The 24,907-nt window shown below is 41.1% G+C and overlaps 1 protein-coding gene and 1 pseudogene across 1 annotated transcript in view; both read right to left on the reverse strand.

Annotated features, from left to right (window-relative positions):
• Positions 1 to 24,907, reverse strand: part of ecd (ecdysoneless homolog (Drosophila)) — a 30,878-nt gene that overhangs the window by 3,351 nt on the left and 2,620 nt on the right. Inside the window, exons 2-12 of the mRNA XM_072282675.1 lie at positions 24,359 to 24,476; positions 24,165 to 24,252; positions 23,205 to 23,383; positions 22,038 to 22,230; positions 20,543 to 20,671; positions 14,588 to 14,719; positions 13,398 to 13,483; positions 9,661 to 9,767; positions 4,538 to 4,718; positions 3,997 to 4,064; positions 3,547 to 3,761 (exon numbers count right to left, since the gene is read on the reverse strand). Of these exons, the coding sequence (XP_072138776.1) occupies positions 3,547 to 3,761; positions 3,997 to 4,064; positions 4,538 to 4,718; positions 9,661 to 9,767; positions 13,398 to 13,483; positions 14,588 to 14,719; positions 20,543 to 20,671; positions 22,038 to 22,230; positions 23,205 to 23,383; positions 24,165 to 24,252; positions 24,359 to 24,476 (1,496 nt within the window). The remainder of the gene's footprint in view (positions 1 to 3,546; positions 3,762 to 3,996; positions 4,065 to 4,537; positions 4,719 to 9,660; positions 9,768 to 13,397; positions 13,484 to 14,587; positions 14,720 to 20,542; positions 20,672 to 22,037; positions 22,231 to 23,204; positions 23,384 to 24,164; positions 24,253 to 24,358; positions 24,477 to 24,907) is intronic.
• LOC140212271 (U4 spliceosomal RNA) lies at positions 8,871 to 8,952 on the reverse strand (annotated as a pseudogene).

Below are 24,907 nucleotides of genomic sequence, written 5' to 3' on the forward strand. Positions count from 1 at the left end.
GCAGTAGGACCGTGTTTATTTGGTTGAGCCCATTCTTAGTTTTTGACGTGAGATAGGGGTGGCAGTTAATAATTGGTGAGTGCTGTACTGCAGAGGGGAGGTTGGTAGGCTGATGAGGAGCATGGAGTGTGTTTTCCAAGCATTGAATGGGCTCGCCCAACTTGAGCTGTGATGTCAGCCTCTCCCTCCGGAATTATCTCCCCCAACTTCCCCTTACGTGTCACCGAGTGACTCATGGGAGCGAACAAACTCTATTGGTATAGTAGAAAAATGGAGGGAAGTTTTCATTCTGAAGAAGGATTTTTTTTTTTTTTTTTTGTTTTTTTAACGTGCCATGACTCAGCAGCTGGCCTGCCACTTTGCTGTTGTTGTAACGTTGCAAAAGGTAGATAGCGTAGGTTAGAAGTGCATTGTATTGTGAAGTTCTTGTATTTTTTGTGGTTTTCTTGTTTAGTTATTTATTATGTTCTAGAATTTACAGAAAATGGTGCAAAAACATAATCAGTGAGCGGCAGTTCTGTGGGCAAAATACCTTTTAATGACCTAGGTCAAGAGAACTGCCAGACTGAATCAGTCTGGCCAACAGTTCGGCCACAGCAGCAAAAGAACCTTAAAGTGGTGCAGGAGACCATAAACATACACTCAGTGGCAACTTTATCAGGTACAGGAGGTACTTAGTAGAGTAGCCACAGGTACAGGAGGTACTGAACAGAGTAGCCACAGGGTGTATAAATAAATGTGAACTTGACACTGTTGAAGTGGGAATTTACTTCAAGTAGGTACAAGTTAGAAAAGCGTTTAATTGGAGTGAGGGGAATTATGTGGCTATCAGGCAGAAAATTCGAAGATGTTCTCAGGGAAAAGTATGGAAGAAATGTGGCAAATGTTCAGGGGATATTTGTGTGGAGTCCTGCACAGGCATGTTCCAAGAAGACAGGGAAGTTATGGTAAAGTACAGGAACCGTGGTGTACAAAAGCTGTAATAAATCTAGTCAAGAAGAAAAGAAAAGCTTACAAAAGGTACGGAGAGCTAGGTAATGTTAGAGATCTAGAAGATTATAAGGCTAACAGGAAGGAGCTTAAGGAAGAAATTAGGAGAGCCAGAAGGGGCCGTGAGAAGGCCCTGGCAGGCAGGCAGGATTAAGGAAAACCCCAAGGCATTCTACCAGTATGTGAAGAGCAAGAAGATAAGATGTGAAAGAATAGAACCTATCAAGTGTGACAGTGGGAAAGTGTGTATGGAACCGGAGGAAATAGCAGAGGTACTTAATGAATACTTTACTTCAGTATTCACTATGGAAAAGTATCTTGGTGATTGTTGTGACGACTTGCAGCAGACTGAAAAGCTTGAGCATGTAGATATTAAGAAAGGGGATGTGCTGGAGCTTTTGGAAAGCATCAAGTTGAATAAGTCGCTGGGACCGGATGAGATATACCCGAGGCTACTGTGGGAGGCGAGGGAGGAGATTGCTGAGCCTCTGGCAATGATCTTTGCATCATCAATGGGGATGGGAGAGGTTCCGGAGGATTGGAGGGTTGCGGATGTTGTTCCTTTATTCAAGAAAGGGAATAGAGATAGCCCAGGAAATTATCGACCAGTGAGTCTTACTTCAGTGGTTGGTAAGTTGATGGAAAAGATCCTGAGAGGCAGTATTTATGAACATTTGGAGAGGTATAATATGATTAGGAATAGTCAGCATGGCTTTGTCAAGGGCAGGTCGTGCCTTACGAGCCTGATTGAATTTCTTGAGGATGTGACTAAACACATTGATGAAGGTGGAGCCGTAGATGTAGTGTATATGGATTTCAGCAAGGCATTTGATAAGGTACCCCATACAAGGCATATTGGGAAAGTAAGGAGGCATGGAACCCAAGGGGACTTTGCTTTGTGGATCCAGAACTGGCTTGCCCACAGAAGGCAAAGAGTGGTTGTAGATGGGTCATTTTTTGCATGGAGGTTGGTGACCAGTGGTATGCCTCAGGGATCTGTTCTGGGACCCTTACTCTTCGTGATTTTTATAAATGACCTGGATGAGGAAGTGGAGGGATGGGTTACTAAGTTTGCTGATGACACAACTGTTGGAGGTGTTGTGGATAGTGTGGAGGGCTGTCAACAGTTACAGCAGGACACTGATAGGATGCAAAACTGGGTTGAGAAATGGCAGATGGAGTTCAACCCAGATAAGTGTGAAGTGGTTCATTTTGGTAGGTCAAATATGATGGGAGAATATAGTATTAATGGTAAGACTCTTGGCAGTGTGGAGGATCAGCGGGATTTTGGGGTCCGAGTCCATAGGACGCTCAAAGCAGCTGCGCAGGTTGACTCTCTGGTTAAGAACGCATACAGTGTACTGGCCTTCCTCAATCGTGGAATTGAATTTAGGAGCTGAGAGGTAATGTTGCAGCTATATAGGACCCTCGTCAGACCCCACTTGGAGTACTGTGCTCAGTTCTGGTCGCCTCACTATAGGAAGGATGTGGAAGCCACAGGAAGGGTGCAGAGGAGATTTACAAGGATGTTGCCTGGATTGGGGAGCATGCCTTATGAAAACAGGTTGAGTGAACTCGGGCTTTTCTCCTTGGAGCGACGGAGGATGAAAGGTGAACTGATAGAGATGTATAAGATGAGAGGCATTGATCGTGTGGATAGTCAGAGGCTTTCTCCCAGGGCTGAAATGGTTGCCACAAGAGGACACAGGTTTAAGGTGCTAGGCAGTAGGTACAGAGGTGATGTCAGGGGTAAGTTTTTTTTACTCAGAGTGGTGAGTGCATGGAATGGGCTGCTGGCAATGGTGGTGGAGGGGGATACAATAGGGTCTTTTAAGAGACTTTTGGATAGGTACACAGAGCTTAGAAAAATAGAGGGCTATGGGTAAGTTTAGTAATTTCTAAGGTAGGGACATGTTTGGCACAACTTTGTGGGCCAAAGGGCCTGTATTGTGCTGTAGGTTTTCTATGTTTCTACGTTAACATAATCTCTTATTATTAGTAATGAACAGTTCTTGTTCCCCATCAATTAAATTTGAACATAAACAGAAAATAAAGGTAAACCCAACTGGTTTAGAAATTGTTAAGTTGCATTTTAATAGCACTCCCCAGAGGAAGACATACCTTGAAGAGGCTTTGTTGGGAGTAGAAGTGTTGCCAATGTGCAGGAAAAGGATGAAGTTTAGGAAAAGATTTGAAATTAAGATTAACAGCAGAAAATGGAATGGCCAAAGGGCGTGGTAAGTATTAGAAAGAAAAAAAAACAACACTGATGAAGACCTAGAATCAAGGATCAGAATTGTTAAGAGAGAATTCAAATTATGCAAGAAATAAATGGAATCAAAGACATAATTGTCCTGAACAAGTTAATAGGCATTTACTGTTTGCAACGTAAAAGGCCCAGAACTGCTTCTAGGACAATGAATCAAGACCAATGAGGCTGTTAAAGCCAATGGTCACCATAGTTAGATCAGTCATGACAAGGTTTGGTGATAGGTGAATCTGGTGTTCTCTATGCAAGAATTCACATACATGATTGGCTTTTTCCAGATGGCTTACCTCATTGGCGACTTTGGTAAAGCTTTTGCCAATGTGGGTGCCAGCTAACTCCTGATCCATCTGCGCCATGTAGTCTCGGATATTCTCTAATGCCTTAGTTGCTGAAACACATTCCCCTGGGTCTTCTTCTCTTCTGTCAAATTCTTCATCGCTGTCCAATAAATCAATATCCTCCTCTTCAAGATCATCAGAATCAAGTTCATCTGATTCTACCCCTGTAAATCAGGACCAAAGTACTTAATACAGCACACTGGGTTGAAGTGGGAAGGCAAGACTATACAAGCTGTATAACTATTAGGCTTATCAGTGCAAGATAGGTTAACATTTCAGTTCTGATGCTGGGTCTACAGCTGAAACATTGACCTCACTAATCAAGAACCGATCAAACTCCCCTTTGAAGATGCTTAGCCTGAACAGACCGATGGAAGTGGTACCATCAGTGGTTCCTACCTAGAATCTTTTCCAAAGCACTGGTGATGGAGTTCACGTCAAATTGAACTTGATTGTTAGCTGAAGACCTGACAGGAAGATGAAGAAAGAAGATAGTTTTATCTCAAGTTTGGCATCGTAGCAGTTGATTATTTAGAAAAGAACTGTCAATGGCAATTTCTATTTTACGTGGTTTTAATAATCGCTCATGGGGGATATGCAATGAGTTACTCAGTAAATTTGGGCATTTAGAACTCAAAATATACTGGCCACCTTAATTGTATCACATGGCACTATACAGGAAATATCCATGTTAAGCACGGAGATATAACTAGACTACATGAAGATAAAATTCAGTTTTTATTCCAGTCATATTTCTGTCAAGCAATCCACTTACCTTCTTTTGATTTTATATTCATAATTAATTCAAGAAAAGTTCAATGAACAGATCTGTTACAATGTATGAACACCCCATGATTCAGTGTTACAGGTGAATGGCAATCAATGAATGTTATACACATACACACACACAAATCTTTAATATAAATTTCTTTTTTCATACCGTGGCACCTCTGCTCCTTCATGTGAGGAAACCTTTGATACAAATGCCTTCATACAGTTTGTGATGTCGTGTAGATCATAATCCTCCTCCTCTTTTTCCTCCTGTCTAAACAGTTTTGTTCCAGAGGCCTCCTCTAGCATTTGATCCAACTGTTCCAGTGAAATATTCAACCAACTGTCATCTAGGCAGGCAATGGATCAAACTAAGATAACAGCAATGAACCATGGTAGTTACTTAAGTCAGTCATATAAACCTTCCCATCAAAGCAAGAAGGGAGCTGCAAGTTGCTAGAGGACAGACTACCCACCCAAGTTTGTTTATTTAAACATGGAAGAAAATACACAAATCATTATCTTGTGCCATTCTGTATTAAGGTAATAACAGAACAATTTTACAGGACTACCGTGAAATTTTCATTGACTTTCCACCCAGATGCTATGCATGAATAAATATACGGTTGCAATAAGTATCACGAAGTGAAAGACAAGCCCAAGAAAGAGGACTCTGGCGAGCCGCGGTCTATGCCCCAATAGAGGTGATGGGCTTAAATAGGTACAGCAGTACTCAAAGGGTAAGACCTGAAACAATCCATTCCAACACACTAAAGGACATCTTTCATGGTGGCTGGGGAACTGGTGTAGGGGGCAGGGTTTCAGATTTCAGGATCACTGGAACCTCTTCTGGGGCAGGTGGGACCTGTACAAGAGAGATGGGTTACACCTGAACTACAAGGGGACCAATATCCTTGCAGGGAGGTTTGTTTGTGCTTTTGGGGAGGGTTTAAACTAGATTTGCAGGGGTATGGGAACCAGAGTGCCAGAGCAGATAGTGGAGCGGGGGTGAAAATAAATGATATTAAAAGTTCATGCAGAATCACAAATAGAAGGATTGTGTGTGATGGTGATAATCTTCTGAGGTGTGTCTATTTCAATGCAAGGAGTATTGTGGGGAAGGCTGACGAGCTGAGGGCATGGATTGACACATGGAATTACGACATTATAGCCATTAGTGAAACTTGGCTGCAGGAGGGGCAGGGCTGGCAGCTTAATGTTCCAGGGGTCCGACGTTTCAGATGTGATAGAGGCACAGGAATGAAGGATGGGGGGTGCGGTGGCATTGCTAGTCAGGGAAAATGTTACAGCAGTGTTCAGGCAGGACAGATTAGAGGGCTTGTCTACCGAGGCCATATGGATGGAGCTGAGAAACAGGAAAGGTATGACCACATTAATGGGGTTGTATTATAGACCACCCAATAGTCAGCGAGAATTGGAGGGGCAGATCTGCAGAGAGATAGCAGACAACTGCAGGAAACAAAGTTGTGATAGTAGGGGATTTTAATTTTCCACATATTGATTGGGATTCCCATACTGTTAAAGGTCTAGATAGGTTAGAGTTTGTAAAATGTGTTCAGGAAAGTTTTTTAAATCAATATATAGAGGTACCAACTACAGAGGATGCAATATTAGATCGCCTATTAGGAAACGAGCTAGGACAGGTGATGAAAGTGTGTGTGGGGGAACACTTTTGTTCCAGTGATCATAACACCATTAGTTTCAACGTGATCATGGATATAGATGGATCTGGTCCTTGGGTTGAGGTTCTAAACTGGAAAAAAGCCAAATTTAAAGAAAGGAGAAAGGATCTAAAAAGCGTGGATTGGGACAGGTTGTTCTCTGGCAAGGATGTGATTGATAAGTGAGAGGCCTTCAAAGGAGAAATTTTGAGAGTGCAGAGTTTGTATGCTCCTGTCAGGATTAAAGGCAAAGTGAATAAGAATAAGGAACCTTGGTTTTCAAGGGATATTGGAACTCTGATAAAGGAGAGAGAGAGAGATATATGACATGTATAGGAAACAAGGAGCAAATAGGTGCTTGAGTATAAAAAGTGCAAAAAAATACTTAAAGAAACGAGGAGGGCTAAAAGAAGACATGAGGTTGCTTTGGCAGTCAAGGTGAAGGATAATCCAAAGAGCTTCTACAGGTATATTAAGAGCAAAAGGATAGTAAGGGATAAAATTGATGCTTTTGAAGATCAGAGTGGTTGGCTATGTATGGAACCAAAAGAAATGGGGGGGATCTTAAATAGGTTTTTTACATCTGTATTTACTAAGGAAACTGGCATGGAGTCAATGGAAATAAGGCAAACAAGTAGTGAGGTCATGGAACCTATACAGATTGAAGAGGAAGAGGTGCTTGCTATCTTGAGGCAAATCAAGAGTAGATAAATCCCCAGGACCTGACAGGGTATTCCCTCCGACCTTGAAGGAGACCAGTGTTGAAATTGCAGGGATCCTGGCAGATATATTTAAAATGTTGGTATCTACGGGTGAGGTGCCGGAGGATTGGAGGATAGCTCATGTTGTTCCGTCATTTAAAAAAAGGCTCTAAAAGTAATCCCGGAAATTATAGGCCAGTAAGTTTGACGTCGGTAGTAGGTAAATTATTGGAAGGAGTACTGAGAGATAGGATCTACAAGTATTTGGATAGACAGGGACTTATTAGGGAGAGTCAACATGGCTTTGTGCATGGTAGGTCCTGTTTAACCAATCTATTAGAGTTTTTCGAGGAGGTTACCAGGAAAGTAGATGAAGTGAAGTGGTGGATGTTGTTTACATGGACTTCAGTAAGGCCTTTGAAAAGGTCCCGCTTGGGAGGTTGCAGAGGAATTTGGACCAGCTGTTAAAATGGACTGCAAAATGGCAGATGGAGTTTAATACAGACAAGTGTGAGGTATTGCACTTTGGAAGGACAAACCAAGGTAGAACATACAAGGTAAATGGTAGGGCACTGAGGAGTGTAGTAGAACAGAGGAATCTGGGAATACAGATACAAAATTCCCTAAAAGTGGCATCACAGGTAGAGAGGGTCATAAAGAGAGCTTTTGGTATATTAGCCTTTATAAATCAAAGTATTGAGTACAAGAGTTGGAATGTTATGGTGAGGTTGTATAAGGCATTGGTGAGGCCGAATTTGGAATATTGTGTACAGTTATGGTCACCAAATTACAAGGCGGCTATTAATAAGGTTGAAAGAGTGCAGAGAAGGTTTACAAGGATGTTGCCGGGACTTGAGAAACTGAGTTACAGAGAAAGGTTGAATAGGTTAGGACTTTATTCCCTGGAGCGTAGAAGAATGAGGGGAGATTTGATAGAGGTATATAAAATTATGATGGGATAGATAGAGTGAATGCAAGCAGGCTTTTTCCACTGAGGCAAGGGGAGAAAAAGAACCAGAGGACATGGGTTAAGGGTGAAAGGAGAAAAGTTTAAAGGGAACATGGGGGGGGGGGGGTTTCTTCACACAGAGTGGTGGGAGTGTGGAATGAGCTGCCAGATGAAGTGATAAATGCAGGCTCACTTTCAACATTTAAGAAAATCTTGGATAGCTACATGGATCAAAGCTGTATTGAGGGATATGGTCCAGGTGCAGGTCAGTGGGACTAGGCAGAAAAATGGTTCGGCACAGCCAAGAAGGGCCAAAAGACCTGTTTCTGTGCTGTAATATTCTATGGTTCTATTGCCAGAGTTAGTCCATCCATACACAACCAAATCTGTGAGAAGACCTTCACTAGCATTGGAAACAGTCCAGATAAAATCCTTTAAGTTTATTCCTAGGGTTTTCCCATCAAGAGCTAAAGAAACAAGATCTATATTCTTTGACGATTAGTAGAATGAGCAGTAACTTATTGAAATATGTTAAGATTTTGGGGAGTCATGACAAGGTAGATACTGAGATGTTGTGGAAGAGCCTTGATTGATAGAACATAGTTAGAAGATATGGAGGGAGTCATTTTAAACTGTGACATACTAGAAATCTTCTCATGGGGGGTGGGGGGAAAGGAGAAGGTGGCAAATTCTCTACTCCAAAGATTTGTGGAAGCATGATCATTGGGGGTATATAAAAAGGAAATAGATTACATTTTTAAAAGATTGGGGAATTGAGGATCATGAAGAATTGGCACTGAACAGTAGCTGAGGCCTAGAACAGATCAGCCAATGAACATAATGAAATGAGGAACAGGCTTGAGGGGCCAGCCAGACTTTTCCTTCTCCTACCTCCTGCATTCTTGTCTTGGTATCATACCAGGAGCTATTTTGATTTACTACTTTGAAACGGAACAAGTGTCACCATGGTTCCGGCACCAACATAGCATGTCCACAACTTGCTAAACCTAATCCTTAGGCCTTTGGAATGAGGGAGGAAATCAGAGGAAACATACAGTCACAGAGAGAATGTACAAACTCCTTCCAGACAGCAGCAGAATTGAACCCATGTTGCTGTGTCTGTAGTTGCATTAACAGACCACTGTTCTACTGTGCTGCCCATACATCCTCCCATTCTGGAAAAGTTTTCAATAAGCAATAATCGCGCCTCGGGTAAACCTCATCGGCTACGATACTGCCACTGCTCAGTATACAAGATATATAGTACAGACAGTATCCAATTGGGCCATTCACGCTGTTGTTGGTGGTACCTTCTTTCCTCAGGGTATTTTATTTATCCTCTTTTTGTTATGTGCTTGCCAGCCTGCCCTTAAAGGTATCAGCTTATTTGCTTCAAAATTCTCTCATACAGTTGGTTATCAACAATCTATCAGTTATTTAAAATAAAAAATTACCTAGCATTAGTTTATTTTTTTTTAGAATGCTAAACCTTTATATCCCCATCTGCAAACATTTCATAACTTCATCCTGAAAGGCCTGCCTCCTATTTGTGGACTACATCTCTTGAACATGGGTTTCCTAGCTGTAAGAATGCCTTAGACATTTGATCCTTAGGATCCTCGTCCCTGTGGCAAGTTTGATGAAGATTAGAAAATCTTACAAGTTTAAATAGAATATATTGTGATCATTAATTTAGTGGTTGACAAATGAACAGAATGAGGAAGAATTCTTCTTGCATATCACAATGTATGGTTACGATCTGCAATGCATGGCCTGAAAGTATGGTCTTTAACTGAGAACTGGATAAATAAGATTAAAATCTTAGACGTCAAGAGGCAAAGAAGGGTAACTGGATTGCACTGCAAAGGCCCTATTAGCCAAAATGCCTCCCTTTGTATTTTAGTGGTTCTATGATTGAACAAATTCCTCAGATATTGATACTCACACACACATTACTTACCATCTTCTGGAGGGAGATTCTCCCCCTCTTTCTGTAGTTCTTCCACACTGTAGGACAGAGTTTGCAAAAGCTGCATAATCTGTTCCCCTGGGCTTGAAGTAGATAAACTAAGGAAAAAAAAGACTGTATGACTAAACAAAAGGAAAAGGTATTAATGAACAATTAGTAATTCTAGTAGCCTCTTAGTGAGAATCCATAATTAATGTTCATTAACTAGGAATAATTTCCAATGTAATAAACATAACTAATGGAAATTTTCAGTATATTGCTATTTGACTTGTATTATTCTCACCAATTATTAACAAGGGTGAAGAAATAGGATATCATCTGCAGCACATCAGTAACAATACAGTTCTCTTTAAGCTTGGATGCTTTCAGACACTTACAATAGTGGCACAATTCTAGGCGTACTCCCAAGTAGGGATGAACTATAACTTATTAATGTGGAGAAGCAAATAGAATGCGTTGGCCATCACTGGTGTCTGAAGATCAAAACGAATAGTCAAAAAGAACAACGACAAACATTCACAACTTGGTAGAAGAGTTGTGTAATATTAGAATACTTATCCTTAAATTATGCACTCCATTTCAACTATTGCTCTTAAACTCATTAATGTTAATAGGCCTGAATTTGCAGTCTGGAATTGATATACAATGTCATATGAAGCTGGCGCAGCTGTGCTAGTTGGTGCTTAGAGCTGTACAATAAAGTTCAAACTGAACATCTGATTTAGGGTAATATTAGAACTTGAATTTTTGGTGCAGAATATATATATTTTTGTTATTGATATTACATGCCCACAAAAAACAAAATCAGACTGTAGATAGGATCAGATTGCTGATGAATTGGAAACATTGGAAAGCTTAAAATATAAATGCCAAAATTATAAATACACTGCCAGAATTTTATTAATATAAATTAAAATTAGTTTTTAAAGTTTAGCTTTCAGTTAACGCTAAGAAAATCAATCTTAGGTATTGTGCATATTTAATCATAACCAAAATTCTCACCTACTCAAGCCTTTCACTCAAACTCTTCTACCACTCTATACATAACTCCAGTCTATTGTGAGTTCCTTCCTCTTGCCAGCACCCCCTACTGTCTTCTTCAAAAAGCTTTGTTATCTAGGTAGGTTAAGTCACCTACTTCTCCTTCCATTCAGAATTATTTCAGATTCCCCAGAGCTGAGGTTATTATGTGCACTGTTCTACACAAATATTGTAGTTATGTGGTATGTTTTTGTGTCTGAAAATCCTTTAGGCCTTTTCAGTAAACATAGCTGAGGTCTGTCAACATGCAAAGCAAATCTAGCAAAGGAATGCAGAAAGTAGCCAATTCTATCTTTGAGATGCCTTCCAGATGTTTTAATTTGCAATTAGCCAAAAGAGCTTTTTGGGATCGCAGCAGAGGCAACCTCATTATATACATTTAAGATAGAATTAGATAGATTAGCAATCAAAAGCAGACTCAATCGGACAGATGGCCCATTTCTTATACTCTCATTTACACATGAACCTGCATGTATATTGCCAGCTTCGACTGATGCAGCCTCTGTAGTCAGTGAAGTGCATGAGACGTGATGGGCGGGGTGGTGGTGGACAAACAGCAAACTGTTAACATGGGGTTTATTCTCCAGCTGGACCCCAATAAGTCTGCCAATTAATCTGCTGTTTCTTATCAGCAATCACTTGGAAACAGCTCCCACTGTCTAAATATGTTACGACAAAACGGAAGATAAATGCACTGTTAGCAATCATTTCAGGAGGACTAGAATATAAGAACGTGTATCGCTGAAGCTTTATAAGCCACTGCTGAAGCCTCACTTGGAGTACTGTGAGAATTTTTGGGCCCCTTTTCTGAGAAAGGATGTGCTAATATTGGAGAGGGTTCAAAGGAGGTTCACGAAAATGATTCCAGGAATGAAAGTGTTTTTAATATGTGGAGTGTTACATGGCTCTGGGCCTGTACTCATTGGAATTTAGAAGAATGAGTGGGGAATCTCATTGATATTTACCAAATGTTGTAAGGTCTAGATCAGCGGTCCCCAACCACCGGGCCGCAAGGAAATGATTTGATTTGGCGATATGAGTCAGCTGCACCTTTCCTCATTCCCTGTCATGCCCACTGTTGAGCTTGAACGCACGCGAGGTCATTACCTGCGCGTCATCCATGTCAGCGCGGGAAGGAGATCAACTCCTCGAGCTTGCAAATGACAGCGGGCTGAAAAGTGTGTTTGATATAACATCTCTGCCGGCATTCTGGATCAAAGTCCAGGCTGACTATCTTGAGATAGCCACGAAAGCACTGAAAACGTTGCTTCCATTTTCAACATACCTCTGCAATGAATGCAACGAAAACTAAATTGTGGAACAGATTGGACATAAGGAACCTCCTTCGAGTATCACTGTCTCCCATCACCCCTCGATGGGACTGTCTTGTTGCAGGAAAAGAAGCCCGGGGCTCCCACTGATTCAGCGATATTAGAGTGTTGCAATGATTTTATATATTCATACGGGGAAAATATGTGCTGTGTGTTTAATAACCAAACGTTACTTAAAATGTTATGATGCTATTGACTTATATAATCATATAACAATTACAGCACGGAAACAGGTGATCTCGGCCCTCTAGTTCGTGCCGAACGTTACTCTCACCTAGTCCCATCGACCTGCACTCAGCCCATAACCCTCCATTCCTTTCCTGTCCATATACCTATCCAATTTTTCATTAAATGATAATATCGAACCTGTCTCTACCACTTCTACTGGAAGTTCGGTCAACACTTCAAGATCCCCTGATAATTGACTTATCGCTATATTCATGCGAGTAAAATATGCGCTGTGTGTTTTATATTAAATTCGATAAACTCTTTGAGAAACGAAATTGAGTTATTAGTCACTTATCACCTATATTGCGGTCGTGATTAACACCAACCCCCAGAACAGAATTGGCAAAAACAATTTGCAGAAAAGAAATCGGCACGAACACAGATGCGCAAGTCATGCATTCGCACTGGTGCCCACGCAAGGCTTCATGGTCATTGTAGTCTTTCTCAGGGTAACCCCAACATTTTGACAGCTACTCTTGTCCGTTGGCAACCCTACCCCCCCACCCCTGGTCGGCCGGTCCACAAGAATATTGTCAATATGAAACCGGTCCGCAGTGCAAAAAAGGTTGGGACCCCTGGTCTAGATAGAGTGGATATGGAGAGGATATTTCCTAGTGGGGGAGTCAAGGAGCAGAGGACACAACCTCAGAATAGTGATGTCCATTTAGAATGGAGATGAGAGAAATTTCTTTTGCCAGAGGGTGCTGAATCTGTGGAATTCGTTGCAACAGGCTGCTGTGGAGGCCAAGTTACTGGGGGTAATTAGGGTGGAAGTTGATAGGTTCTTGATTAAGTAGGGAGTGCAAGGTTATGGAGAGAAGGGAATGGGGTTAAGAGGGAAATGGATGAGCCATGATAAAATGGCAGACAAAACTTCCTCTGTCTTATGGTCTTATGTTGAAAGGCTATTATTCCCAGCTACGAGGAAAAGTGATGTCAGTGAAGAGAGGGTTGCATAGTGATATTTGTTGGAAACTAAATGGAGGAGGAACTTAATAAAATGAGCAATAATATTTTGTCCTGGCTATGATTTTAATGAGGTTAAGATGCTTAGATCAGAGTCTCATGGTCTGAATTTCAGTCCTGTTTATGTACTTCTGTACACAGGGTATTAATCTAGTGCTGTACCTTTTAGGTCTGGTGACAGACTGTTGGAAGTAAATCTCTGCCATTTGGAGCAATTCTTTATACCGTACTGAACCTTCCAGCTCTCCCTATCAAAGATAAACACAAAAATTCTCATGTCAAGTTGCTATTAAAAATTAAACTAGCCTTCAGACATGTGGGCTGAGTTTACCATCTTTTTGCTGCCAACAGCTCAAAACTTTTCTGCAGCCACAATGACCTTCACAAATCTAAATCTGCAACGTCTGTGTTATGTATTTAATATTTCAATAATATTTGAGTGATCTTGTATATATTGTTTGATTAAGCGTTCATTTGTTTAATTATGGGTTATAGGTAAAAATACGTTAATTGCATATGTCAGCATGCTACCATGTCATACATAGCGCCTCGCTTAAAGATGTTACACCCTTATTTCAGGCCCTGCGTCTTCCTTTGAAGATTAGTATAATGTCCTGAAGTTACAAAACACAAGTTTGCATGTTCTCAAGGTGACAAAGCCCTTAGATGAACTTTAACATTTATTTAGGTGAATTTTAGCATAGAATTAAAAATAGAAGTCACCAATAGTTTTTAATAAGATTGTTTAAAAAAATTGTCTCAGCAGTGATGCAAATGTAAAGACGTTTGATATATCTGCGTAGTTTATTTTGATTGCAGCCTTAAACTGTGATCAAGTCATAAGTAGCTGTAAAGCAAATATGCAAGAACACCTGCTCCTGTTTGAGCTCAATTGCAGATTTATACTAGCGTCACAGCCAATTCATATGTATTGATAAGCACATGCTCCACAGTAGTCTTCAATACATTTAGTTGCTGAAGTCACTGAAATATCTTTACATATTATTCAGCTCACAACCACCTGAGACACATGGTAAAATGTTAACTTATGCAGCCTTCAGTTCTCATATGGTGTTTCACCAATGCATTTATGCCTCGTGCTTCACTTACAAATTAGTTTACTACTAACTATATAAAACACACACATACACACACTTTTATTGAGCAGAAACAACCAATGTGAAACGTAGCCAATGATCTCAAATGCCTTTAAAAGCTTGTGAAATTAATATAAAAACTCTGCAGAAAAGTTGTTCACTGCAATTTAGTCCAATCAGCTCATCTGCAACATTCCAACAGCATGATATGCAAAGACACATCTCACAATGAATGGCAACAGCTTTAGTTCTTACCCTGAAATAGGCATTTTTCTTTAGACTGTTTAGAAACCCTTCCCAGAGGGGGTCATTGGAGACAGAATTTCCAGGTGTAAAACTAGACAAGGGTTGGGAGCATTTGGAAACCAGGATCTCAAAACCATGGGCCTAGAAAAGGGGGCAAAAAAGAGTAAATAATATTTATAGTTAACTATTCAAAAGCCACATGACATCAAAAGTGCAATAAACAAACTAACTTAAGAGGCAGCTGGACAACAAAGTATCAAAGAATGGTCAAGTGAAACAGTTTGAGGTGGGTCAAAGAATTTAGAAATATGCTCATCTTGTCTCTCCAGTCATTTCAGAACCTCATTTTTCATATGCTGGAATCCCCGGAGAATTAATTAACCAAAATCAAAATGACAGGTTTTGAATATTAATTATGGATATTAAAAACAGCACAAGAGGAGCATCTGTATGCTTCTTGGCCTCCTTTTATTTAATCTGATCATTGCAGATATGCTCTGGATCTCATCTCTTCTATGCCAGTTCACCATAACCCTCGATTTCCCAACCTTTCAAAAAACATTTATCAATTTCTTTGAGTACCTCCAATGATCTACAGTCTACAATCTTCCAAGGTGGAGAATTCCAGAGATTGACTATCTTCTTCAAGATGTACTTAAGCTTTAAGTGATTGCCCCTGAATCCTGTAAACGCGATCCCTTGTTCGAGATTTTTTCCATTAGTGCGAACATCTTTGACATTTACCCTTAGGATCAAATATTTCCATAAGATTAACCCTCAACTTTTCCAAACACCGAATAATTTACATATTATTTCTAAAGCCACTTGTAACAGGAGAACCCTATCATCCTGAGATAGTGTAGTGCATCTCCAATGTCAGTATATCCCCTTCTTAAATAAGACGATGAAATCTTTGCACAGTTCTCCAGACCTCACCAGTATTTTGTATCACTGTAACAATACTTCTTTACTTTTAATCCTCAATCTTCTTATCACAAATGCCATTTGCTTTTCAAATTACTTTCCACATCTGCTTCAAAGTTGCTGGTGAACGCAGCAGGCCAGGCAGCATCTCTCGAAAAAGGTACAGTCGATGTTTCAGGCCGAGACCCTTCGTCAGGACTAACTGAAGGAAGAGTTAGTAAGAGATTTGAAAGTGGGAGGGGGAGGGGGAGATCCAAAATGATAGGAGAAGACAGGAGGGGGAGGGATGGAGCCAGGAGCTGGACAGGTGATTGGCAAAAGGGATATGAGAGGATCAAGGGACAGGAGGCCCAGGGAGAAAGACAAGGGGGACCCAGAGGATGGGCAAGGGGTATATTCAGAGGGACAGAGGGAGAAAAAGGAGAGTGAGAGAAAGAATGTGTGAAAATAAAAAATAAGTAACGGTTGGGGTATGAGGGGGAGGTGGGGCATTAGCGGAAGTTAGAGAAGTCAATGTTCATGCCATCAGGTTGGAGGCTACCCAGACGGAATATAAGGTGTTGTTCCTCCAACCTGAGTGTGGCTTCATCTTTACAGTAGAGGAGGCCGTGGTTAGACATATCAGAATGGGAATAGGATGTGGAATTAAAATGTGCGGCCACTGGGAGATCCTGCTTTCTCTGGCAGACAGAGCGTAGGTGTTCAGCAAAGCGGTCTCCCAGTCTGCGTTGGGTCTTGTCAATATATAGAAGGCCACATTGGGAGCACCGGACGCAGTATATCACCCCAGCCGACTCACGGGTGAAGTGTCGCCTCACCTGGTAGGACTGTCTGGGGCCCTGAATGGTGGTAAGGGAGGAGGTGTAAGGGCATGTGTAGCACTTGTTCCGCTTACAAGGATAAGTGCCAGGAGGGAGATCAGTGGGGAGGGATGGGGGGGGACGAAGGGACAAGGGAATGCCTGCTCTGGATCTCTTTATCCACCCCACTCTGGTCTTCTGCCTGCTCTGGATCTCTTTATCGCTAACTGCGATGGGACATCAACCGTCTCAACTTCACCGCACCTTGTTCCCATTCCAACCTCACTCCTTCGGAATGCTCTGCTCTCCACTCCCTCTGCACTAATCCTAACCTTATTATTAAATCCGCCAATAAGGGGGGTGCTGTTGTAGTCTGGTGTACTGACCTCTACCTTGCCGAGGCACAGCGACAACTCGCGGATACCTCCTATTTACCCCTCCATCGTGACCCCACTAAGGAGCACCAGGCCATTGTCTCCCACACCATCACCGACTTTATCCGCTCAGGGGATCTCCCATCCACTGCTACCAACCTTATAGTTCCCACACCTCGCACTTCCCGTTTCTACCTCCTACCCAATATCCACAAACCTGCCTGTCCTGGCAGATCTATTGTCTCAGCTTGCTCCTGCCCCACCGAACTCATTTCTGCATACCTCGACACAGTTTTATCCCCCCCTTGTTCAATCCCTTCCTACCATGTTCGTGACACTTCTGACTCTCTTAAACTTTTTGATGATTTTAAGATCCCTGGCCCCCACCGCTTTACTTTCACCATGGATGTCCAGTCCCTATATACCTCCATCCCCCATCAGGAAGGTCTCAAAGCTCTACGCTTCTTTTTGGATTCCAGACCTAATCAGTTCCCCTCTACCACCACTCTGCTCCGTCTAGCGGAATTAGTCCTTACTCTTAATAATTTCTCCTTTGGCTCCTCCCACTTCCTCCAAACTAAAGGTGTAGCTATGGGCACCCACATGGGTCCTAGCTATGCCTGCCTTTGTGTTGGCTTTGTGGAACAATCTATGTTCCGTACCTATTCTGGTATCTGTCCCCCACTTTTCCTTCGCTACATCGACGACTGCATTGGCGCTGCTTCCTGCACGCATGCTGAGCTCGTTGACTTTATTAACTTGGCCTCCAACTTTCACCCTGCCCTCAAGTTTACCTGGTCCATTTCCGACACCTCCCTCCCCTTTCTAGATCTTTCTGTCTCTATCTCTGGAGACAGCTTATCCACTGATGTCTACTATAAGCCTACTGACTCTCACAGCTATCTGGACTATTCTTCTTCTCACCCTGTCTCTTGCAAAAATGCCATCCCCTTCTCGCAATTCCTCCGTCTCTGCCGCATCTGCTCTCAGGATGAGGCTTTTCATTCCAGGACGAGGGAAATGTCCTCCTTTTTTAAAGAAAGGGGCTTCCCTTCCTCCACCATCAACTCTGCTCTCAAACGCATCTCCCCCATTTCACGCAAATCTGCTCTCACTCTGTCCTCCTGCCACCTCACTAGGAATAGGGTTCCCCTGGTCCTCACCTACCACCCCACTAGCCTCCGAGTCCAACATATTATTTTCCATAACTTCCGCCACCTCCAACGGGAACCCAGCACTAAGCACATCTTTCCTCCCCCCCCCCCCCCGCTTTCCGCAGGGATCGCTCCCTACGCGAATCCCTTATCCATTTATCCCCCCCCATCCCTCCCCACTGATCTCCCTCCTGGCACTTATCCTTGTAAGCACTTCCTCCCTTACCACCATTCAGGGCCCCAGACAGTCCTTTCAGGTGAGGCAACACTTCACCTGTGAGTCGGCTGGGGTGATATACTGCGTCCGGTGCTCCCGATGTGGCCTTCTATATATTGGTGAGACCCGACGCAGACTGGGAGACCGCTTTGCTGAACACCTACGCTCTGTCCGCCAGAGAAAGCAGGATCTCCCAGTGGCCACACATTTTAATTCCACATCCCATTCCCATTCTGACATGTCTATCCACGGCCTCCTCTACTGTAAAGATGAAGCCACACTCAGGCTGGAGGAACAACACCTTATATTCTGTCTGGGTAGCCTCCAACCTGATGGCATGAACATTGACTTCTCTAACTTCCGCTAATGCCCCACCTCCCCCTCGTACCCCATCCGTTATTTATTTTTATACACACATTCTTTCTCTCATTCTCCTTTTTCTCCCTCTGTCCCTCTGACTATACCCCTTACCCATCCTCTGGGTTCGCCCCCCCCCCCCGCCTTGTCTTTCTCCCTGGAACTCCTGTCCCATGATCCTCTCATATCCCCTTTGCCAATCACCTATCCAGCTCTTGGCTCCATCCCTCCCCCTCCTGTCTTCTCCTATCATTTTGGATCTCCCCCTCCCCCTTTCAAATCTCTTACTAACTCTTCCTTCAGTTAGTCCTGACGAAGGGTCTTGGCCTGAAACGTCGACTGTACCTCTTCCTAGAGATGCTGCCTGGCCTGCTGCGTTCACCAGCAACTTTGATGTGTGTTGTTTGAATTTCCAGCATCTGCAGAGCTCCTGTTGTTCCACATCTGCTTGCTATTTTTTGTGATTCGTGCACAAGAACATCTAGATTTCTTGGTACTTCACTCACCTGCAATCTTTCACCATTTAGGTAATAGTCCACTCTTGGATTCCCGTACTGAAGAGCATAAAAATCCCTCTTTCCTCTATGTAATACCGTTCACCAAAATTTTGCCCACTCATATGAAGTAAATCCTCAATTATCTTCTGTACAAAATGCCTCTCTCGTGGTTCAGCATTCTAAGCCTGTTTTGACCATTTTGCCCCATATACAGGTGCCTATAAAAAGTATTCACCCTCCCCGAAAGTTTTCATGCCTTATTGTTTTACAACATTGAATCACAGTAGATTTAATTTGCCTTTTTTCATACTGAGCAACAGAAAAAGACTTTCGTATCAAAGTGAAAACAGATCTTCATAAAGAGATTTAAATTAATTGCAAATGCAAAATAATCGATTGCACAAGTATTCACCCCCATTTAATATGACACCAGATCATCAGTGGTGCAGCCAATTGGTTTTAGAAGTCACATAATTAGTTAAATGGAGTTCTGTTTTTGGAGACCTCTGTGTAGTCAAGGTGCTTCAATTACTTACAGTAAAAATACATCTGTATCTATAAAGTACAACTTCTGGTGAGTTAATATCCTGGCAAAAATTAGACCATGAAGACAAAAGAAAACGCCAAGCAACTCTGCGAAAAGGTTATTGAAAAGTACAAGTCAGGAGATGGATACAAGAAATTTCCAAGTCACTGAATATCCCTGGGAGTACAGTTAAGTCAATCATCAAGAAATGGAAATAATATGGCACAGCTGTAGAACTGCCTACAGCAGGCTATCCTCAAAAACTGAGTGTCCGTGCAAGATCAGGTCCAGCGAGCGAGGCCACCAAGCGACCTATGATAGATCTGGAGAAGTTGCAAGCTTCAGTAGTTGAGATGAGTGAGATTTTACATACAACAACTGTAGCCTGGGTGCTTCACCAGTCGCAGTTTTATGAGAGGCTGGCAAAGAGAAAACCACTGTTGAAAAAAGAGCTCATGAAATCCCAGCTAGAATTTGCCGGAAAGCACGTGGGAGGTTCTGTGAAATCAGCTGGAAGAAGGCTCTATGGTCTGATGAAACCAAAATTGAGCTTTGTGGCAATCAGACTAAATGCTATATTTGGTGTAAGCCAAAACCACACATCAAAAACACACTGACAATTTTTGGCTGGACTTGAAAAGGGCTGTTCACTCATGATCCCCACGCAATCTGACAGAACTTGACCAGTTTTGTAAAGAAGAATGGGGAAAAATTGTAGTGTCCAGATCTGCAAAGCTGATAGAGTCCTATCCACACAGACTCAAGGCTGTAATTGCATCTACTAAATACTGATTTGAAGGGGGTGAATACATATGCAATTATTTTGTGCTTTATATTTGTAATTAATTTAGATCACTTTGTAGAGATCTGCTTTCACTTGTCTTTTTCTGTTAAAAAAAAGTGTCAAAAAAAATTAAATCCATTGCGGTTTAATATTGTAAAACAATAAAACATGAAAACTTGGGGGGGGGGGGGTTGAATACTTTTTACAGGCACTGTATATGTTTTCTGAATCTTTCTGTTACAACTAAGTTGCTCATGATAGCATACCAAATAGCAAAAACTCATTTTTACAGTAAACAAATACTAAAATATTTACATTCAGCATTTCCTACCAGTTTCATGCCAAGTGAATGTGCTTTGAAGTTCCGGTCAGATTGTGTTGGCAGCACATAACCACTCCGTCTATCTGGCACAAACTGCTGCTGCTGTAGTTGAGCATACAGACATTTTGTAAAAGTCACCTAGAAAAAGAAAGGTTGTAATGAATTGTAGTAAACTTAAGAGCTCTCTCCCCTTTGATTAATAATTCTGGAAGTATACATTCACATTCCTCACATGCAATAACAATTTCTAACAATCTTTTTCTCCCCTGCCATTGAATCAAATGTTTTACTTTATTTCCTCTCCACATATTTAATCAAATTGATGGGAAAGAGAAAATAAAAAGAACAAATTAAACATGTTATATTCCTGTCTTGGTTATACAAAGCCAGGATCACGCAAATTTCCCTCAGACCTTGGTGATATTGTAAGTGTCATTATCTATAGCTTCAAGATTTAATCTGGCAGTAGGTGCACATTTTGCAGGCCCATCCCTCACAAAATGATACCATAAGCGTACCTGCCAAGCACTGAGATAGCAATTCTGCTCAGTATGTTTGTACCAAACCTTGGTAGAACTATTCTGTATGAAGAGTATGCAAGTTTTCACTGTACCTAGGTACACAAGACCATATGATATAGGAGCAGAATTCCCATTTGTCCCATCGTTTGCTCCACTATTTGACCACGGCTTATTTATTTTCCCTTGCAATCCTATTCTCCTGCCTTCTCCCAGTAACTTTCAATGCCCCTACTAATCAAAAACTCATCAACTATAAATATATCAAATTACTTCACCTCTACAGCCATCTGTGGCAATGATTTCCACAAATTTACCACCCTCTGGATACAGAAATTCTTTGTCATCTTTGATCTAAAGGCATGCCTTTCTATTCTAGGGTTGTGCCCTCTGATGTTAGACTAATGAAACCATCCTCTCTCTCTCTCTCTCTCCCCACGCCTTTCAATGTTTGGTAGGTTTCTAAACCTCAGTGAGTACAGGCCCAGAGCCATCAAATACTCATGTGTTAACCCTTTCACTCCTGGGATCATTCTTATAAACCACTTCTGGACTCTCTCAAATGCCAGCATGTTCTGTTAGAAACCTACTTTGTTAGATATGGGGCTCATCTGGCCATCTATTTAATTTCCCTTTGAAAATTGAGAAACATATTCTAGAACACAACACTATATATTTAAAGAAAGAAACCATCTGCCTCCTTTGCCAATCATTTAAAAATCTAAGTAATGATGCTATTGCAGCTAAGCATGGCTAATTTTTATTTTTCTCTTTATAAATTATGTATTACCTATTTATCACTTTCATCCTTCTGTTCAGCTTTCTCTGCTCAAGCAGAATAACAACAACTTTTCTTTAAGTTAGTAAGTGTCCAAATAAGAAATACCCAACATGCCAAGAAATTTTAGGGTATAATTTACCTCAGTACTGCACGTTCCCATGAGACATCTTAAAAAAACTGTTCAGTGTTCAATGGAGATCCTTACCAGAGCCATCACACGTGTCTCAGGGCGAAAGACCTTAAAGGAACGGCAAGCACGGAGGTCAAAAGGATCACGTAGATAGAAGGCCTGGATAGCAGGTGCCAAGAGATCTGGACGACGCTTCAGCACCGCAGCTATACCTGCTGGAACATAGCAGCAAGCTCGGTGTTGATCATTGTGAATCTTTTCTGGATAACTGCACAAGACAAAGTAGTATCAGCCAAGAAAAAGGAGGTAAAATGATTCTCAATCTTTCCAACTTAAAAGAATTATTCCAAATATATCTGAAAGATTAATATCCTATGACCTAATCAACATTATAGCTCACTGAGCAGTAAAGACAACTGTTGTGTCTGTACCACGAAGAGCTCATTAGCACTAAGTAGATGATCAGTCAGCTTTCAGTGAGTTAATTCAGTACCCACTTTCTTCTGCAATCAATATATCCTAAACTCTGAACAGCAAGCTGCCAAACACAGCTTTCAAATTTCTCACAACGCACAGCAGCATTTAGATTTTGGCTTAAAACTGACTGAACACAGTGAAAATAAGCAACTGGTTTTATCAGCACTAATGTCAAGAGGGACAGAGATTGATGCTCTGACTGGGGAACAATATTGTTCACTAGCATTATCAGATGGGAAAAGGGGAATAATGATGGGAATTCTAGAAAACAAAATTGACAGTAGTATTGGTAAAAAAGTCAAAATATTGTAAATGTGCTGACCATAACTTTTTTGCCATGTACATCTTTGTGTTCTTTTCATTAGAATGCAATTGGAAAATTAACCCCTCTTATTAATGGCTTTAGAAAACTAGTTGCTACCATGTACCAGGATTTATCATTTTTACTTGAAATTCAACCTGAATTTGACTCCCTATGCACAATAATCAATGCAAGGTTAATCAGTAGTTATTCTATATAAAAACATCTAATCAGCGAGGTTCAAAAATAGCTTGAATTTCTGGATCTGTCCTAAAATGCAAACATTGTAAGTGGTTAGCTGACACTAAGAACCCAGCCATGGGAGAGGAACTACCTCTGTGGATTTTGTAGTGGAAGAGGATCTTTCACTACAAGATTTCTTTAAAGCTGTGTTTCTTGTTCTTCCTTCCTACCAAAAATTATGTTTTGCTCTAATGAATCAATAAAGACTGAGAACTAATTACCTTTGTATACGTCTGTTTATAGCTTTGCGAATGGGCTCTGCTGCCAGACACCTTTCAGAATGAGCGGGGAGCAGGGTGAGGACCTGAGGGATGGTAGGATTGCCAGCTGGTAACCATGTCAGTTCCCCTGGGTTCTGAGGTAGTGGGATGATGTGTAAATGTCCATGATAGAAATATACCTAAAGAATAAAAACAATAAATCTAAATTTCCTATGAAAAGAGACAGCTGGGAACAAAAGAATATTCCTAAAGGGACAATGCTAGTAAGACCAGTTGCAAGGGAGAGAGAGAGAGAGAGAGAAACATTCATTGCAAGAGATGCACACCATATTGATTGGTCCATGAGCAATGCTATCAAACAACTTGGATAAAATATCTCAACAATCATCTTAACCATCATTTTAGGACTAGATATTCCTTTGAAAATATTAATCTGGATTAAAAATTTAGTTACCAACAGTTCTTAAGGTTTACTGGTATTAATGTACATTTTTGAGACTAAAAATCCCATTGTTGAACATTGATCATGACCAAATTGCTGTTTCTGCACTTTGTTGTGTGTAAAATTGTACAAGATTGTCCTTCTAACAGAAAATAACATGATATGACATAAAATAGAAAGAAGATTTACATATTATACAAATATCCTTTCACACCATACCCTTTAAGATTCATTGATGTGGCAAAACTGTTGTAATGTTGGAAATGTGGTAGCCAAAATAGCATACAAGAAAGTTCCCACCAATACCATGTCAATGATCACATTACCAGAAGTTGAGCAAGAGATAACTATTGGCCCAGAAGCATTTTCATGTTACTACGCTACCAAAATTAGAAATTAAATCCAATCCTAGATATGCACATGAAAAATGTTATTTCACTAAGCCACTGGAAGGCTCAACATGACCCATAGCCTCCATCAGTGAGAAAATTGGTGAGATAAAATGAAAGGTTTCTTACGCGGTTCACACTGGTTTCAGGGTTCAACCACTTGGGAAGATATTTGGCAGCCTCTATCAACAAGAAGTCTCCATCATCATCATCTATGCTGATTGCAAAAACAAATGTTTCATGTTACTTTGAATTACAAGGAGCTATCTCTTACTCTGTTTCAAATTTTATTTCTTACTGATTAGTAATGAGAGAATGCATACCTTGCCACCAAGTCAGGGAACTCTTTGGTGACCTGTTGAATAAGGTACACAATAAACCATTCATCATCCACATTATCACCAAAGTTCGTCATACCACCGATATGGGCAGGAATGTCTCCTAAAATGAATAGACTTCCATTATATTTTAAATGCATTAAGGTATGGAGGCTCAAAATGACTCTTAATACTAAATTTTCAGAATTAGAACCGAAGTTTTTGGACATCTCAGAGTTGGACTGTGGTCGGGCATGGCAGGGAGAGTTTTTCTTCTTTCTCGCGTCTGCGTGAGATGTGGGACATTTAAGAGACTTTGAACTTTTTACTGTGCCATGGACTGTTCTTCAAGTTATGGTATTGTTGCACTGTTGTAACTATATGTTATAATTATGTGGTTTTGTTAGTTTTTTCAGTCCTGGTCTGTCCTGTGTTCTGTGATATCACACCGGAGGAAATATTGTATCATTTCTTAATGCATGTATTACTAAATGACAATAAGAGGACTGCGTGTCTTCATAATCTAAAAAAAATTCTTAGTGCATCATAAAGAAA

The sequence above is a fragment of the Mobula birostris genome, chromosome 18, assembly GCF_030028105.1.
Source record: "Mobula birostris isolate sMobBir1 chromosome 18, sMobBir1.hap1, whole genome shotgun sequence".
In the NCBI taxonomy this organism is placed as follows: Eukaryota; Metazoa; Chordata; class Chondrichthyes; order Myliobatiformes; family Myliobatidae; genus Mobula; species Mobula birostris.